Source organism: Coregonus lavaretus (genome assembly GCF_964263955.1).
Source record: "Coregonus lavaretus genome assembly, chromosome: 3".
Taxonomy (NCBI): Eukaryota; Metazoa; Chordata; class Actinopteri; order Salmoniformes; family Salmonidae; genus Coregonus; species Coregonus lavaretus.
Window position 1 is genome coordinate 35,097,015 of NC_139990.1, and position 19,413 is coordinate 35,116,427.

The following is a 19,413-nucleotide window of genomic DNA, read 5'->3' on the forward strand; positions in this document are numbered from 1 at the left end:
TATCAAAACAGTAGCCTATGTAACAAGTCAATTAATTAATGCAATAGTCTGATGAGAAGATTTCTTCCATTAGAAAATAAGTGTTGGTTGAAGGAATAAACACACATCAAATGTATTATTGAAGGACTCCTATTTTTGTTATTTCCAAGGTCATTTCGGAGGAAGCAACTTCAGTCCGTACCATTTCTTACTTTGCTCAAACAACTTATTTCTGTTTAACATCTCAAAGGAATATCTTACTCTCAAGTGTTCAAAGAGACTGTTGGGATATTTTTTGATACGTTTTGAGGCTTCTCGGCCCTAGCGTCTGTACTTTTGTTGCTACATTACACCCGAGGACATGTCTGCTGTGCGGCTGCTGCTCCTGTCTCTGCTTTGTGCCCTCTTTGGTATGTGAGTTAACCACATGTGTAGATTGAACGTTTGTGGATAGTCACAACATCTTTCAAAATATGGATATTTGTCTGTATACTGTTGAATTATGAAGCTACCCATTTCTACAATCAAAATAAAGCGCTAATAACAACTCTTCTCTCTCCTGTAAACAAGTGCCCCTGTCTCATGGGGCGTGTGCAGAGGTGGACTCGGACACTGAGGCCGTTGCAGGCAAAGGGTTCAAACTGGGCTGCATCTCCTGTAAGATGAGGCCCGAGGTGGAAGCTTCTGCCACAGTCGACTGGTATTTCAAAGCCAAAGGGGAAGCTGACTTTGCTCATGTGAGTATCTGAGACTGATTAGGATTGCTATAGTATTCCAAATTACTGCCACGGTAGTAGATTGTAGGATTAGGTTTGGGGTTTTGTTTGTTCTGGTGCCCACACAAAACATGCTGCCACTATAGTCTGCAGTCTGTTTAGAGTATGCCAGTGCTTTTTAAAATGGCTAGGGTTAGGTTTACATAGTCCTTTAGACCAGGGTTTCCCAAACTCAGTCCTGGTGCACGTTATTTTATTGTTGCCGTAGCTGATTCAAATAACTAACTCATCATAAAGCTTTGATTATTTGAATCAGCTGTGTAGTGCTAGGGCAAAAACCAAAATGTTCACCCAGAGGGGCCCCAGGAACAAGTTTGGGAAACCCTGCTCTAGGCAAACCTATCTTAATCCACTTTGCCCAGAGCCCATCCCTAAGCACACAACCACAAGGCACAACGCACAAAGGTATGCACACACACACAATGCCCAACCACATGATATGGCAGAGAGCTGTGTGCAGTTTAGATGGAATCAATCTGGATGACATTTTAGCCCTCAGAGATCATAAGAGCCACTGGGACAGCAGATGGGCAGATAGTGCATAGCTCACAGCTATGTAACCTTGAGTATACTTTCCTACTGGAACCCCTTTCAAAACACAGTTGCATCCTGTTGAGTCCATTTTCTTGGATGTTACCAGCTACGAGTCGCGATCTAGGAAGTGAAACCGGAGAGATTTTCAGTGCCAGGTGAATAATACAGATGTCAATGTGTCATTAGATATATAATTACGATGAGGAGGGCCAGCACATTGTGGATGAGCGCTTTGAGGACCGTGTGGATTGGAGCGGCAGTAAGCAGAGCAATGACATACAGGATGCGTCCATCTACCTATTCAATGTCACCTTTAACGACTCGGGCACCTACCGTTGCTTCTTCCACCGGCTCCTGACGTATGATTTCTACGAATACCAGACCGTTGTCAGCAAGGTTGTGCACCTGACAGTGGTGGCTAAAGGTTCAGTATTACTATACAGACTAATGGCTTTGCATGCAATTGGAATTCCGATGTCAATTATCCCTATTGTTAGAAAACATTTATGACCTGAAATTCTATTCAGAAAGTGCTTTGTAAGAGCCTCTGTGGTGCCTTTTGAGTGCTTTGACTCCCGCTCTCTCTCTCTGTCTCTATAGCCACCAGAGGGACGGCCTCCATAGTCTCTGAGGTGATGATGTACGTGTCCATCATCGGGCTACAGGCTTGGCTCTACATAGAGATGGTATACTGCTACAGAAAGATCTCAGCTGCAGGAGAGGAAGCATTACGAGAAAGCGCGTAAGTAACACTGTAACCCTACTTCCTCTCCTGCAGCTGTATCCTTTCATTTTAGGTCCTCCTCTATTAATGTCTCCCTCCATATACAGTAATCTCACTGTCCTCCCTTTCTTGTATGCTCTGTACCTGTCCATCCTGTTGATTTGAGTTCTCTCCTCTCTCTTCCATAGTGCTGAGTAGTGCAATTCCTCTGTTCTTCCTTGTTCAATATTCTCTTTCGTTCTATCTTAATCTTCCTTGCCACTCCCATTCTCTCTCACTCTTTCCATCCTTGTGTCTCGCAATCATCACATTTGCCACTCTAGAAAAGCCAAAGAAGGTAAATTTCCTGAAGAAAATGTGTGTGCTTGCCTCAGCAGTCTTGAAGTGCTTTGTAGTTGTGGGAAACTTAAAAATAGCTTAAAGGGTCATGTAGAATTCAAGCTGAACAGAAGTTGAAGGAGTTAAATATAGTGTTGTCAAGAGAACTAATGTATTTTGCTGACATCACATTTCATTGAACATAAAATGTGAATGATAATACATTTGGCCTTGGCGTTTAGGCTGTGCTACCCATGTGGGGAAAGTGCTCAGTATTTTTATAAGATCAAAACCAAACTAAAGGTAGGGAGCAGAGACAAAAGAACCAAACCATAAGCAGGTGGAGGCTGGGGCAAAAGAGCAGCAGTTGCAAGCGATGATGCTTGCTGAATGGCCAAACTGAATAAGCGGCCCTTAAACAAATGATGTTCAGTCTCTGATTGGATGTTAGCTCAGCTGACACTGCTTGCTTTGCATCGCTACATTAAAGCAATAGGTCTGGTTACTTAAGTTGGATGGATGATTGCTTGATGGAAGGATAAAGGAAGTTATGGATGGATGAAAAAAGGATGGAGTAATGAATGAAGGTTAGAGGGGTTGTTGGATGGGTAAAGAAAGGTTAGAGGGGTAAGTGGATTCATAAAGAGAGGTTAAAGGGATTAATGAATAGATTAAGAGAGGTTAAAAGATTGGAATAAACATAGGAATAGTAGGAGATATGCAGTGTAGTTGAAATTATTGAAATGCTTTAAGTGATGAGTGGCAAGAATGGTTATACTGTAGATGGATAGATAGATGAATAAAGGGTGAATGGATGGATGAATAAGCAGATGATGATATTCTAACCATATCTATCTTTCTCCTTTCTTTCCAGGAATGCAGAATATTTAGCTATAGCCTCGGAGAGTAAAGATAACTGTGCAGGTGTGCAAGTGGCAGAATAACCCAGGTTTGTCATGAGATAAAACTTTATCAGCAAGCCAAAGTAAGCATAGTGTAGTTGCCTCGTTTGGCTCCCTCACATGTGCAAGTCAGAATAACCTAGAAAGAGTGGTGCAGGTCAGTGGTAAGATTGTAGGGAGAAACCAAAAGGCTCTCAGAGACATTTACAGTGGGGAGAACAAGTATTTGATACACTGCCGATTTTGCAGGTTTTCCTACTTACAAAGCATGTAGAGGTCTGTAATTTTTTATCATAGGTACACTTCAACTGTGAGAGACGGAATCTAAAACAAAAATCCAGAAAATCACATTGTATGATTTTTAAGTAATTAATTTGCATTTTATTGCATGACATAAGTATTTGATACATCAGAAAAGCAGAACTTAATATTTGGTACAGAAACCTTTGTTTGCAATTACAGAGATCATACGTTTCCTGTAGGTCTTGACCAGGTTTGAACACACTGCAGCAGGGATTTTGGCCCACTCCTCCATACAGACCTTCTCCAGATCCTTCAGGTTTCGGGGCTGTCGCTGGGCAATACAGACTTTCAGCTCCCTTCAAATATGTTCTATTGGGTTCAGGTCTGGAGACTGGCTAGGCCACTCCAGGACCTTGAGATGCTTCTTACGGAGCCACTCCTTAGTTGCCCTGGCTGTGTGTTTCAGGTCGTTGTCATGCTGGAAGACCCAGCCACGACCCATCTTCAATGCTCTTACTGAGGTAAGGAGGTTGTTGGCCAAGATCTCGCGATACATGGCCCCATCCATCCTCCCCTCAATACGGTGCAGTCGTCCTGTCCCCTTTGCAGAAAAGCATCCCCAAAGAATGATGTTTCCACCTCCATGCTTCACGGTTGGGATGGTGTTCTTGGGGTTGTACTCATCCTTCTTCTTCCTCCAAACACGGCGAGTGGAGTTTAGACCAAAAAGCTCTATTTTTGTCTCATCAGACCACATGACCTTCTCCCATTCCTCCTCTGGATGATCCAGATTGTCATTGGCAAACTTCAGACGGGCCTGGACATGCGCTGGCTTGAGCAGGGGGACCTTGCGTGCGCTGCAGGATTTTAATCCATGACGGCGTAGTGTGTTACTAATGGTTTTCTTTGAGACTGTGGTCCCAGCTCTCTTCAGGTCATTGACCAGGTCCTGCCGTGTAGTTCTGGGCTGATCCCTCACCTTCCTCATGATCATTGATGCCCCACGAGGTGAGATCTTGCATGGAGCCCCAGACCGAGGGTGATTGACCGTCATCTTGAACTTCTTCCATTTTCTAATAATTGCGCCAACAGTTGTTGCCTTCTCACCAAGCTGCTTGCCTATTGTCCTGTAGCCCATCCCAGCATTGTGCAGGTCTACAATTTTATCCCTGATGTCCTTACACAGCTCTCTGGTCTTGGCCATTGTGGAGAGGTTGGAGTCTGTTTGATTGAGTGTGTGGACAGGTGTCTTTTCTTTTATACAGGTAACGAGTTCAAACAGGTGCAGTTAATACAGGTAATGAGTGGAGAACAGGAGGGCTTCTTAAAGAAAAACTAACATGTCTGTGAGAGCCGGAATTCTTACTGGTTGGTAGGTGATCCAATACTTATATCATGCAATAAAATGCAAATTAATTACTTAAAAATCATACAATGTGATTTTCTGGATTTTTGTTTTAGATCCCGTCTCTCACAGTTGAAGTGTACCTATGATAAATATTACAGACCTCTACATGCTTTGTAAGTAGGAAAACCTGCAAAATCGGCAGTGTATCAAATACTTGTTCTCCCCACTGTATAAAGATGGCAAATGTGTAAGAGGGGTAAAGAAATAATTTTGGATCTAACGCATCCACTGAACAATCAATATGCAGTACTGCCATCAGGGCGCAGACTCGGGTGTTTACCTCATAAAAACAACAGAGCCACTAACAGTTGTGTACCAGCATCAGTATGGCTTTTAAATGAAAATTGATTTGTGTGACTTACGTTTATTTTTGAAGTAAAATTGTTTTTGTGACTTAGGGACAGTTCGAAAAAATACAGGGGGGAGGGGGGTTACAAAATAGGGGAGAGGGGTGTAACCTTTTTTTTTGCTATGGGGAGGGTTGTGTGGATTTTATTGGGCACAGGGGAGGGTAGTGCGTTTTTTTACATTCGCCGTTTTGCTGGTTTTCCTATATAATTTATTCAATTTTAGGCAACTTTTCCCATCTGCTTTCATGCGCCTTCCCTATCAAAGGGTTTTGGTGCTTTCCTTATTCACTACCCTACGCCACAGTACCCACATGGGTTGCCGCAGTCGGCTCCGGGCTCATATTCGCCACACTCGCACTTTTGATATTTTTTAGGCTTTTTATCAGAGTTATTGACTTCTCAATAAGCCAGATTCGAGTAACTTCCATGACAGCTTTGTGGTGCTGAAACGTGAAGCGGCAGCTGTGGCGCAATCAATCGGGAGGTGGACAGCACATGGTGCTGAAATTAGCCTAATTAAAGTAATTCATTTCAACAGTCTTGTAGGCTATCCAAAGATTTGTCTGCCAATTCCTCCAATAATGTCACCACTCCTTAAATACCTCTGTGTCCGTGAAGGGCTTTGTGTGTTAAGTTAAAACCAGTGCTCGAATTGAGGGGATAGGGCTTTGTGAGGGTATGCCATAGCCTACTTTTTGTCAAAGAAAATGTCAAAAAGCATAGTCCTTGTTAGTTTAAGATTTTTAAGAAACTAAAACAGATTCTGATTATATAAAGCGATTTATAATGACGCTTTCCTCCACTATGCTCTATGCTAGAAGCAAGCTACACAAGAAAGTTCCGTCTCTGATGCATATGGGGATATCTTTGGTTCGTTTCTGTGGCATTCAGAGGCTGAGCCATGAAGTTCTATAGCCGAGAAGTAAAAAAAAAAGAAGACTTTCCTTGGGACGTAGGGGAGACTGGGGAACAAAGTAACACAGGTCAGTTATAACAGCTTAATAACTCAAATTAGAAACCACTTAGAAAGCTGTTATTCAATGTGCTAATGTTTGGTTAGTGTCTACATGCCTAAGAAGTTTTGTTTAAATCCATCAATTATTTTTTATTTTATTGGAATGAAAACATGTAAATATACTTGCTGCCTCTCTTTTTTAAATTATTGACCTGTGGAACATTCTACATGTATCTAAACATATATAATTTGTATCAGTAAGATGGGGTCTTTTGATTGGTATAGTTGATGACAATAATTGTTTTATTTTTGTCAAAAGATTCAGATTAGTATAGGCTCCTATGTGGGGGGTTAGATGTAACGCAAAACCTTATATTGTATTTAGACACATTCACATCATGATATAAAATGTCACTTCTTTACATCAAGTTTAGCAGTACAACTAAGATAATACCTTAGAAAAATACAATAAAAAGTCAAATTCATACTTTTGAATGCTAATATAAATGTTGGTAAATTTTGAGTTTTTGGTCAATATGACATGCCTAAAAGATAAAATGGAAATATTTTTAATATTTGTTGTCAATTTAGTGTATTACCATTGAAATATCAGTTTCAAATTATAATCTTTTTACCATTTAAGACAGTGTTACATTGACATACTGGGTCAATTGTAACATTTCACTCCCGCCACTTTCGGGTTGAATTGTAAATGACTGGTATGATCTGGAAACATAGTTACAGTGTGTAATGGTAGCTGAGATATGTAAGTTGTTTGTATAACAATTATTAATCTAACTCAAATAATATTTTCATAATAAGCAAAAGCCTAAAAGCGTTACTTGGTTCCCTGATCTCCTTTAATCAAATAGGCCTACAATGTGTAACTCCATCACTATCAATTGAGCTATTCACTTTCTGTTAAAGAGAAGATGTTTAAAGGCCCAACAGTTTTTATATGAATATAATTTTGGGGTAACAATTAAGTACCTTACGGTAATATATTTCCATTAAAATTGGCAAAAATTGCTTTTTAGCAAAAAATACTATTTCTAAAGCAAGGATTTTGCTAGGACTGTCTAAGAGTGGTCTGCGTGGGGAGGGTAAAACTGAAAACTAGCTGTTATTGGCAGAAAGGTTTGGAACTCTCTTTGTTATTGTTCTATTAACCAATTTACCGCATGGTGATGTCACCATGGAAAGCCGAAACTCCTGCCCATGCAAACCTGCTGATTAGAAGGTCCTGTGTAGATTGTTTTTTCAACCAGCAACTATCAGGAAATAACACTGATCACATTTTTTCAGACTTTTACAGTGTTTGTTTCATCAACTGTTGTACAATATGATACAAAACACAGGAAAACATAATTTTGACTGCACTGGGTCTTTAAACCCAGGCAGCTTTTAGGGACTCACTTGTGATGTTCTCTTTTTGGGTTAAGCCACGGAAGAGTATCCAGCAGTTAAAGCTTAAATTGTTCTGTGTCGGACCTCTGTCTGGGGTGGAAAGGTAACTTTTGAAAGTAGGCTACAATGCTTAGAATCACACTGGTTTGGCATGGGGAAATGTGGTAAGATGAACGCATATCTCTTCCCTGCAACGTCTATTTTCAAAATCTGCCTTTCTTTTGGGACTTTTTGAGAGCAACATTTTCTCTTGCAAGCAAGCTGATTGTTTTGAGCTAATAAATAGTAGCGTACCAAGAAAGACAACTCATTTGTTAGAGACATTGGTGATTTTATCTAAATTATTATGTTATTGTCATTGAATTGATTATGTGCTAACCAGATGTGTAAAAAATAGTGTAGGTCTATAAATTGGGCTGCTATTATTTTATGTTCTGGTCCGCCGACTAATATCTCAGAAAAACTGTGGTATTAAAAGAATACATTCTGCTAATGTCTTCAGTAATGTAAAATGACTAGAATAGCATGAAATCTGTTTATAAAAGTCATTTTTTTTCCAGGACCCTTCTTTTCACCCGCTGGTCGTAGTAGTAAGGTAGGCCTACTTTGTAACTGTTACTGTTGTCATAATCATTCTTTTGAGTTAATTCTAATAAGGTGGAGGGTATTGTAATTTTTTTCAAGTACAAGGGGAGGGTCATGTGAAAAAAAATGGAACGTTGGGGAGGGGGGGTGGGGGTGCATTTTTTTTAGGACATCTCGAATTGGATAATTTTAGAACGGTCCCTTACATTTATATTTTATATACCGTGTAAGCGTTTGTATCTGTCATGTGTGAATGTCGATGTTAATATGTTTACAATATACACTACATGACCAAAAGTATGTGGACACCTGCTCGTCAAATCTCATTCCAAAATCATGGGCATTAATATGGAGTTGTTCCCTCTTTGCTACTATAACAGCCTCCACTCTTCTGGGAAGGCTTTCCACTAGATGTTGCAACATCACTGCGGGGACTTGCTTCCATTCAGCCACAAGCGCATTAGTGGGCGATTAGGCCTGGCTTGCAGTCGGTGTTCCAATTCATCCCAAAGGTGTTCGATGGGGTTGAGGTCAGGGCTCTCTGCAGGCCAGTCAAGTTCTTCCACACCGATCTCGACAAACCATTTCTGTATGGACCTCGTTTTGTGCACGGGGGCATTGTCATGCTGAAACAGGAAAAGGCCTTCCCCGAACTTTTGCCACGAAGTTGGGAACAAATAATCGTCTAGAATGTCATTGTATGATGTAGCGTTAAAATGTCCCTTCACTGGAACTAAAGGGCCTAGCCCCAACCGTGAAAAACAGCCCCAGACCATTATTCCTCCTCCACCAAACGTTACAGTTGGTACTATGCATTCGGACAAGTAGCGTTCTCCTGGCATCCGCCAAACCCAGATTCGTCTGTCGGACTGCCAGATGGTGAAGCGTGATTCATCACTCCAGAGAACGCATTTCCTCTGCTCCAGAGTCCAATGGTGGTGAGCTTTACATCACTCCAGCCGACGCTTGGCATTGCGCATAGTGATCTTAGGCTTGTGTGCGGCTGCTTGGCCGAGGTCAGACGATTTGTACACGCTTCAGCACTCGGTGGTCCCGTTCTGTGAGCTTGTGTGGCCTACCACTTCACGGCTGGGCCATTGTTGCTGCTAGACTTCACAATAACATCACTTACAGTTGACCGGGGCAGCTCTAGCAGGGCAGACATTTGATGAACTGACTTGTTGTAAAGGTAGCATCCTATGACTGTGTCAAGTTGAAAGTCACTGAGCTCTTCAGTAAGGCCATTCTACTGCCAATGTTTGTCTATGGAGAGTGCATGGTTGTGTGCTCGATTTGATACACGTCAGCAATGGATGTGTCTGAAATAGCCGAATCCAGTAATTTGAAGGGGTGTCCACATACTTTTGTATATATATTGTATCTGTGTCTATCTTATCTTATCCGACTTGCCATAACTGAAGTTCCTTCTGGAAAAAAGTTACTCTATTCTATTCTATACACACAATTCAAGCAGATTCAAGCATCAAGCAAGTGGAGAGGCAATTATTGTAGGATCGAGGCTTGTCATGGATATTTGCACATTTACATCTAACAGAGTTCAACTCTCCTTGACCTCTCTCTTGTCACAGGATGTGCCATGTGTAATGTATTGATGTTTAATTCTGCTTTCAGGCATTCAAGCGGTTCCATCTACAGACTGGCCTCATCACCTATACGACCCCTTGTTTCGCATGAAGACACCCGGAAGATGTATTGTATCTAGAGTCTTTATTACCTTACATGTTACAATGTTAATGGATAAATGTGATATGGTGACATTACTTTTAGAGTAGTATGTGTATGAATCCTTTTTTTCAGTTTTAATGATATCTCTCTCTAAAGTGTATGTACATTTATATTAATTGAATGGTTATCAAGAGAGCTTTATCAACATGGAATTAGAATACTAGAATGGACATGAACGTTCTTATGACGGTATAAAAGGTCAGCCATTTTGGTAAAGGAGTTGGTCAACCACAATGGTCAGCAAGTGCTGTGATAAGATATTGTTTAAAACAATGAATTTGAAAATTATATGCACAGTAATGTTTATTAGCTAGCTATCCTGCCAGTTTTAGTAGAATGATTCCATCATTTTTTTCTAAATAACTGCCAATATGCCGACATTCCAAACAAACAATGCAGTCAATCCACAGTCTGAAATCAGTTGGTGATATGACTTAGACAAATGTGTAACTGATATTGTATTATATTATAAGATTCACAGCTTTCCAAGAAAACAAACACTGAGACATTTGTGGTCTGTTTACATATTTTTATTATTATTATGTATTTATAATTATATGACAATATTTAGGTTGACAATTCTATTACACAATTTCTGATACATCACATACCTTACTTTTATTTTCCTGGATAAGTAAAAACAGGAAATGCATCACCTATGCCTCTACTGAAATTCATTCCAATTTTATTTTACTACAATGACTGCCATTATCATCCCATTCTGGAACTTTGAGGGTTTATTACATTGCCCCTCAAGAAATTTCATAGGATCTCTATGTTTATCACACACTGTATTAATCAATCCATCCACTCCACCTGTTGTATGTCTTCTAGATTATGCACAATCATCATGAAATGTACTAACCTTCAAAGGTATTTTCATTATAGAATGTGATTGCCTATAATAGACTGTCTACAATGTACAATGTTATGTGAAGATAATGATAAATTAAATAATACAATTAATTGAAGTGAAGATTCATCTTACAATTTTTTATATTGAACTTTTAATTGTCAATATTTAAAGAACAAATCAGACTGCAATTACAGCTGTCCATAAGAACTCTCACAAGAACGCCAAAACATTTAAAGCAAACTGCATCAGCAAAAGACCCATCAATTTAGGGATAACCTTTCCTGCAAACAGTACATACACATCTCACCAAATTCATAATAGATCCACTGATGTTGATAACTTCCCATGTTTACTTACATAGCCTTTCTCCTATACAGTTGGCACCAGTAGTGTAGTGGAGGTAAAACGCACGTCAATGCCTATCTATTGGAGTAAAATACATTGAAAATATAGGGAGCGTTACGTTACTCACCACAAATGACGATCACCGTTTAACCCCCCCCAAAAAATCCGTACCACTACATCACTGATTGGCACTACTGCAGCTGGTACACACAGTCAGTATCGGTGTACTAAGGTAGGTTGAGCTGGTACTCAGGAAACCTCCCTCTAGATACTGGTGGCCTCCACAGAAGTGTGTTGCTGACTTCTTATGGACAGTCAGGGAGATGAGCATACCTGGCTGGAAAGTATTCAGACCCCTTGATTCTTTCCACATTTTGTTACGTTACAGCCTTGTTCTAAAATGGAATTTGATTTTCTTTTAAATCAATCTACACACAATACCCCATGATGACAAAGCAAAAACAGGTTTTTAGAAATTTTAGCAAATGTATAAAAAATAAAAAACCGAAATATCAAATTTACATAAGTATTCAGACCCTTTACTCAGTACTTTGTTGAAGCACCTTTGGTAGTGATTACAGTCTCAAGTATTCTTGGGTATGACGCTACAAGCTTGGCACACCTATATTTGGGGAGTTTCTCCCATTCTTCTCTGCAGATCCTCTCAAGCTCTGTCAGGTTGGATGGGGAGTGTCGCTGCACAGCTATTTTCAGATCTCCCCAGAGATGTTTGATCTGGTTCAAGTCCGGACTCTGCTGGGCCACTGAAGGACATTCAGAGACTTGTCCCAAAGCCACTCCTGCGTTGTCTTGGTTAAGTGCTTAGGGTCGATGTCCTGTTGGAAGGTGAACCTTCTCCCCAGTCTGAGGTCCTGAGCGCTCTGGAGCAGGTTTTCATCAAGGATCTCTCTGTACTTTGCTCCGTTCATCTTTCCCTCGATCCTGACTAGTCTCCCAGTCCCTGCCACTGAATAACATCCCACAGCATGATGCTCCCACCAACATGCTTCACCGTAGGGATGGTGCCAGGTTTCCTCCAGACGTGAAGCTTGGCATTCAGGCCAAAGAGTTCAATCTTGGTTTCATCAGACCAGAGAATCTTGTTTCTCATGGTCTGAGAGTCTTTAGGTGCCTTTTGGCAAACTCCAAGCAGGCAGTCATGTGCCTTTTACTGAGGAGTGACTTCCATCTGGCCATTCTACCATAAAGGCCTTATTGGTGAAATGCTGCAGAGATGGTTGTCCTTCTGGAAGGTTCTCCCATCTCCACAGAGGAACTCTGGAGCTCTGTTAGAGTGACCATTGAGTTCTTGGTCACCTCCCTGACCAAGGCCCTTCTCCCCCGATTGCTCAGTTTGGCCGGGCGGCCAGCTCTAGGAAGAGTTTTGGTGGTTCCAAACTTCTTCCATTTAAGAATGATGGAGGCCACTGTTCTTGTGGACCTTCAATGCTGCAGACATTTTTTAGTAACCTTCCCCAGATCTGTGCCTTGACACAATCATGTCTCGGAGCTCTATAGACAATTTCTTCGACCTCATGGCTTGGTTTTTGCTCTGACATGCACTGTCAACTGTGGTACCTTATATAGAGACAGGTGTGTGCCTTTCCAAATCATGTCCAATCAATTGAATTAACCACAGGTGGACTGCAGTTAAGTTGTAGAAACATCTCAAGGATGATCAATGGAAACAGGATGCACCTGAGCTCAATTTCAAGTCTCATAACAAAGGGTCTGAATACTTATGTAAATAAGGTATTTCTTTTTTCTTTCTTTTTTATAAACTTACAAAAATTCTAAAAACCTGTTTTTGCTTTGTCATTATGGGGTATTGTATGTAGATTGATGAGGATACAATTTAATTTAATCCATTTTAGAATAAGGCTGTAATGTAAAAAGGTCAAGGGGTCTGAATACTTTCCGAATGCACTGTACAGTATGGGAGGATATCACTATCCCAAATTTAAACATTTTGGGCCAGCTATAGACTTGGCACACACAGTATTGATGTCACGACTTCGGCCGAGGCTGCCTCCCCTCCTTGTTCGGGCAGGCTTCGGCGTTTGTGTGTCTACGAAGGAATAAACTCTGTATTCAGTGATTACCCTCCTGCGCCTGACTCCTTTCCATCACACTCATCACAGAATCACCCACCCGCTATGGAGTCAGCGGGAGAAGAGCGCATGCCTGGAGTCGTGGCATGGGTCCAGGAGCATTCCATGATGCTGGCCAGCTTGGGGGAAGCGATGGATCGGGTTCTTCAGGTCGTCCAACGCCTGGAGAGGAGAGGACCCGATCTGTCGAGACCAGCTGGCCAACCGGATCCAGCCACCTACACCCCAGCACCCGGAGGGATCCAGATATCCCGACCACGGGCGTTTGATGGGACGGCGGCGCTGTGCCAGGGATTCCTCCTCCAAATGGAGCTGTACTTCTCCAGCATCAGGCCGGCAGCGGGGCCCGGGTGGAACGACCATTTCCGGTGCCATTTGTGGGAGGACGTCCGACGGGAGCTAGTCTGCCGGGACATAATGTTGTCCTTCAATACACTGGTGGACATGGCCATTTGTTTGGACAACCTGCTGGCAGCCAGAGGACGTCCTGGTAGGGGTCTGCCCGTTTCCACCCCGGACGACTCGGATTCCGAGCCGATGGAGCTGGGTGGAGCCGCCGGCCGAGAGAGCAGAGGAGGACAGCGACAGTGCCGACTACGAGCCAGGCCTAATTGCCCAACATCAGTGCCCGACCTCACTAATGCTCTTGTGGCCGAATGGAAGCAAGTCCCCGCAGCAATGTTCCAACATCTAGTGGAAAGCCTTCCCAGAAGAGTGGAGGCTGTTATAGCAGCAAAGGGTGGGGCCAACTCCATATTAATGCCAATGATTTTGGAATGAGATGTTCGACGAGCAGGTGTCCACATACGTTTGGTAATGTAGTGCATCTTAGGCCTGAAGTAGGTAAAGCTTAATAATAGCCACACCATACCAAATCTTCACAAACGTTTCTAAACTTTATTAGGGTAACATCAAAGTAAGTCCTTTTTTATAGGGAAAATACGAGCAGAAGAGCAAATGTAAACTAGGGAAAAACACACTACCCTCCCCTGTGCCTAATAAAAAAAACACACAACCCTCCCCAAAGCCCCCCAAAAAGTTTCACAACCCTCCCCTATTTTGGACCACCCCTCCGCTCAGTAAATTTCGATCTGTCCCGTAGCTCAGCAGGCTAACACAGTTAACCCAGTTAGTCACATGTTCCCCTTATAACGACTACCCTTGCTGGAAACTTGAAACTAACACGTCTAACACAAACTAACACATGTCAAACTAACACGTCTTCACGTCTCAGGCAAGGTTGCTCATCACATAAGTATGGATCACCAGACCTTGCTGGATCTTGAGGATTGTATTAGTGTAGCAGATGGGGATCTGTGAAACTCACTCCTCAGCCTGAAGTGTTGCCCCTTAAGCAATTGAAGAAGACCCTTTTTAATAGCGCGATGGGTTGGAATGCTTCAGGACGATGGTCAGGTGTGTTTTCGAGGCAGAAGTCCTAAGTTCAAGTCTCCGAATGAGCTGAATCAGGGGGAAGCGGTATTTGTCAAGCAAGCAGCGTATCGTCCTTTACATGAACTTCCTGAACTTATCCCTATAGGCTTTAGCTAAGTGGGCTAACAGTCTTGTGACATGCAGGACACCTGGTTCGAGCCCAGTCAGTCACAAGAGCAAGATTAAATAGGGAGTGGAATGGCTATCCTTAGAAGGGCTATGACAGGGCTATTCAACTATAATCTTATGGGGGCCAAATTGCATTTTTTGTGTGTCTTGCATTGCCTGTTATCATCAAAGACGGGAACAGGAGGCACATCCATGTTCAAGAGAGGCTTAGCTTTCAGGAATAGGGTCATAATAGCTTACAGCCAAAACGGTTCAAACGCTAGAGCCAAATTAGTGAGAAGAAAATCAATTCAACATGCGGCATTGGCTTCAGAAACCAGAGTGGTGTAAAGTAACTTAAGTAAAAATACTTGAAAGTACTACTTAAGTAGTTTTGGGGGGTATCTGTACTTTACTATTTATATTTTTGACAACTTTTACTTTTACTTCACTACATTCCTAAAGAAAATAATGTACTTTTAACTCCATATATTTTCTCTGACACCCAAAAGTCCTTGTTATATTTTGAATACTTAGCAGGACAGGAAAATGGTTCAATACACGCACTTATCAAGGGAACATCTCTGGTCATCCGTACTGCCTCTGATCTGGCGGACTCACTAAACACACATGCTTAGGTTGTAAATTATGTCTGAGTGTTGGTGTGCCCCTGGCTATCCTTAAATAAATACAAAATAATAATAAAATGGTGCCGTCTAGTTTTAATAATAATATAAGGAATTTGAAATTATTTATACTTTTACTTTTGATACTTAAGTATATTTAAAACCAAATACTTTTAGACTTTTACTCAAGTAGTATTTTACTGGGTGACTTTCACTTTTACTTGTCATTTTCTATTAAGGTGTCTTTACTTTTACTCAAGTATGACAATTGGGTCCTTTTTCCACTACTGAGAAACCGCCAGAAGCTTCTATTTACCAAAGAGTGTGTTTGATTCTATCTGTTCTCCTCTACCTTTCCTGGCTAGAATGTTTTCTCTGGTTTTGAATCTGAATTTAGATAACATAATTTAGAAAACTGAATCTGAATGCATCTAAGGAGTTGAATATATGACATTTTGTTAAACTTGAAATGATAGTTTGTCAACTTGATACACAGACTATGAATGCAATATCTATGATATTGAAACTGAATATATAAATATTGAATTTGAATATTCAATTAAATTGGAATTGAATTTTAACTACTGGATCGGTGTCCCAATACCGGGACAGTTGCTGCTCAATATGCGATATGTTTTATTTATTTATTTTTATTTCACCTTTATTTAACCAGGTAGGCCAGTTGAGAACAAGTTCTCATTTACAACTGCGACCTGGCCAAGATAAAGCAAAGCAGTGCGATAAAAACAACAACAGCACAGAGTTTCACATGGGATAAACTAAACATACAGTCAATAATACAATAGAAAATCTATATACAGTGTGTGCAAATGTAGTAAGTTATGGAGGTAAGGCAATAAATAGGCCATAGTGCAAAATAATTACAATTTAGTATTAACACTGGAGTGATAGATGTGCAGAAGATGATGTGCAAATAGATGAGGTAGTTGGGTGGGCTAATTACAAATCGGCTGTGTACAGGTGCAGTGATCGGTAAGCTGCTCTGACTACTGATGCTTAAAGTTAGTGAGGGAGATAAGAGTCTCCAGCTTCAGAGATTTTTGCAGTTCGTTCCAGTCATTAGCAGCAGAGAACTGGAAGGAATTGCGGCCAAAGGAGGTGTTGGCTTTGGGGATGACCAGTGAGATAAAACTGCTGGAGCGCAAACTACGGGTGGGTGTTGCTATGGTGACCAATAAGGTAAGATAAGGCGGGGATTTGCCTAGCAGAGATTTATAGACGACCTGGAGCCAGTGGGTTTGGCGACTAATATGTAGTGAGGGTCAGCCAACGAGAGCGTACAGGTCACAATGGTGGGTAGTATGTGGGGCTTTGGTGACAAAACGGATGGCAGTGTGATAGACTACATCCAATTTGCTGAGTAGAGTGTTGGAGGCGATTTTGTAAATGACATCGCTGAAGTCAAGGATCGGTAGGATAGTCCGTTTTACGAGGGTATGTTTGGCAGCATGAGTGAAGGAGGCTTTGTTGCGAAATAGGAAGCCGATTCTAGATTTAACTTTGGATTGGAGATGCTTAATGTGAGTCTGGAAGGAGAGTTTACGGTCTAACCAGACACCTAGGTATTTGTAGTTGTCCACATATTCTAAGTCAGACCCGCCGAGAGTAGTGATTCTAGTCGGGCGGGCGGGTGCAAGCAGCGTTCGATTGAAGAGTATGCATTTAGTTTTACTAGCGTTTAAGAGCAGTTGGAGGCTATGGAAGGAGTGTTGTATGGCATTGAAGCTCGTTTGGAGGTTTGTTAAAACAGTGTCCAATGAAGGGCCAGATGTCTACAAATGGTGTCGTCTGCGTAGAGGTGGATCTGAGAGTCACCAGCAGCAAGAGCGACATCATTGATATACACAGAGAATAGAGTCGGCCCGAGAATTTAACCCTGTGGCACCCCCATAGAGACTGCCAGAGGTCCAGACAACAGGCCCTCCGATTTTACACATTGAACTCTATCTGAGAAGTAGTTGGTGAACCAGGCGAGGCAGTCATTTGAGAAACCAAGGCTATTTAGTCTGCCAATAAGAATGTTGTGATTGACAGAGTCGAAAGCCTTGGCCAGGTCGATGAAGACGGCTGCATAGTACTGTCTTTTATCGATCGCGGTTATAATATTGTTTAGGACCTTGAGCGTGAGGACCTTGAAGGTACGGTGGGATTCGAAATGGTTGGTGATCTGTTTGTTAACTTGGCTTTCAAAAACTTTCGAAAGGCAGGGCAGGATGGATATAGGTCTGTAACAGTTTGGATCTAGAGTGTCACCCCCTTTGAAGAGGGGGATGACCGCAGCAGCTTTCCAATCTCTGGGGATCTCAGATGATACAAACGAGAGGTTGAACAGGCTAGTAATAGGGGTTGCTACAAATTCGGCGGCTAGAAAGAAAGGGTCCAGATTGTCTAGCCCAGCTGATTTGTAGGGGTCCAGATTTTAGAGGGTACATTAGTCAGGATGATATCTATGAGGGTACCCATGTTTACGGATTTAGGGTTGTACCTGGTAGGTTCCTTGATAATTTGTGTGAGATTGAGGGCATCTAGCTTAGATTGTAGGACAGCCGGGGTGTTAAGCATATCCCAGTTTAGGTCACCAAGCAGTACGAACTCTGAGGATAGATGGCGTTGTAAACAACAGCCAACTTTCAGGGACATAGACATGTCTTATATGGGAAGAAAGCTTAAATGATTGTTAATCTAACTGGAGTGTCCAATTTACAGTAGCTATTACAGCAATAAAGTACCATGCTATTGTTTGAGGATAGTGCACAACAACAAAACACTTTTATCACGGCAACTGGTTTGATACATTCTTACATTCAGTAATCTTGCTCTGATTTGTCATCCCAGAGATAAAATGTAGTGTAGTTTTGTTTGAGAAATCCATTTTTATATTCAAATGTAGGAACTGGGTTCTACAGTTTGACCCCACTGCTGTCTCTGGCTCCACACCCACCCTCGCCCGGCCATCTAGAGGTGTGAAGGTTAGTGTATTTTCTGTAGGGAAGCTAATGATCCATCATGTATGACATTCCTGGGAGTGTGTAAACTTTAATTTTTTATTACCATAGCATATTTTTGTATCTTCTCTATAGCTCTGTACTTGAAAATGTACCAATTCGGCACAACTCCTGGCAGACTTTTTATTTAACCAGGCAAGTCAGTTAAGAACAAATTCTTATTTACAATGACGGCCTACACCGGCCAAACCTGGACGACGCTGGGCCAATTGTTCGCCGCCCTATGGGACTCCCAATCACGGCCGGTTGTGATACAGCCTGGAATCGAACCAGGGGGTCTGTAGTGACGCCTCAAGCACTGACATGCAGTGCCTTAGAACGCTGCGCCACTCGGGAGCTCGGGAGACTTGATGCAAAATATTGTGTAGTGATGTCATTCTTCACTGGATCAGTCTGAAACTTTGCACACACACTGCTGCCATCTTGTGGACAACATCTAAATTACACCTATAATCCTACATCAGTCTGAACTTTATCTTGCATTTCAAAGATGATGCAAAAAAAGAAATAGAAAACGCATGTTTTTTTGTTTGTATTATCTTTTACCAGATCTAATGTATTATATTCTCCTACATTCACTTCACATTTCCACAAACTTCAAAGTGTTTTGTTTGAAATGATATCAAGAATATGCATATCCTTGCTTCAGGTCCTGAGCTACAGGCAGTTAGATTTGGGTATGTCATTTTAGGCGAAAATTTTAAAAATGGGTCAGTGTGAAATCACAAAATACATGTTCAATTTATGAATTTAATGATTCATGTGCATTACAAATTCAAAAATATTTTATTCAAATTCAATATCCTAATACAAAATTCAAAATTATGGAATTCTAATACAATTTCTGTTGGCATTGAAATCGCTCCATTGTAGTACCCAGGCACACTGCGCCCAGTTTACCTCACTACTCATAATGGGGAGTTTCAGCACACCTATGTTGGGATTGTTCTTGTTGTGTGTGGCTCTGTGCAGGAGGAAGG

At 41.6% G+C, this 19,413-nt stretch overlaps 1 protein-coding gene across 1 annotated transcript; it reads left to right on the forward strand.

Annotated features, from left to right (window-relative positions):
- The first annotated feature begins 258 nt into the window (after positions 1–258).
- Positions 259–10,853, forward strand: LOC311111406 (sodium channel regulatory subunit beta-1-like). The gene is made up of 7 exons (XM_084154118.1): positions 259–389; positions 550–716; positions 1,476–1,713; positions 1,890–2,031; positions 3,206–3,280; positions 8,157–8,191; positions 9,814–10,853. Exons 1-5 carry the CDS (start codon positions 341–343, stop codon positions 3,273–3,275), a joined length of 666 nt encoding a protein of 221 aa, XP_084010244.1. The 5' UTR covers positions 259–340; the 3' UTR covers positions 3,276–3,280; positions 8,157–8,191; positions 9,814–10,853.
- Positions 10,854–19,413: the final 8,560 nt, after the last annotated feature.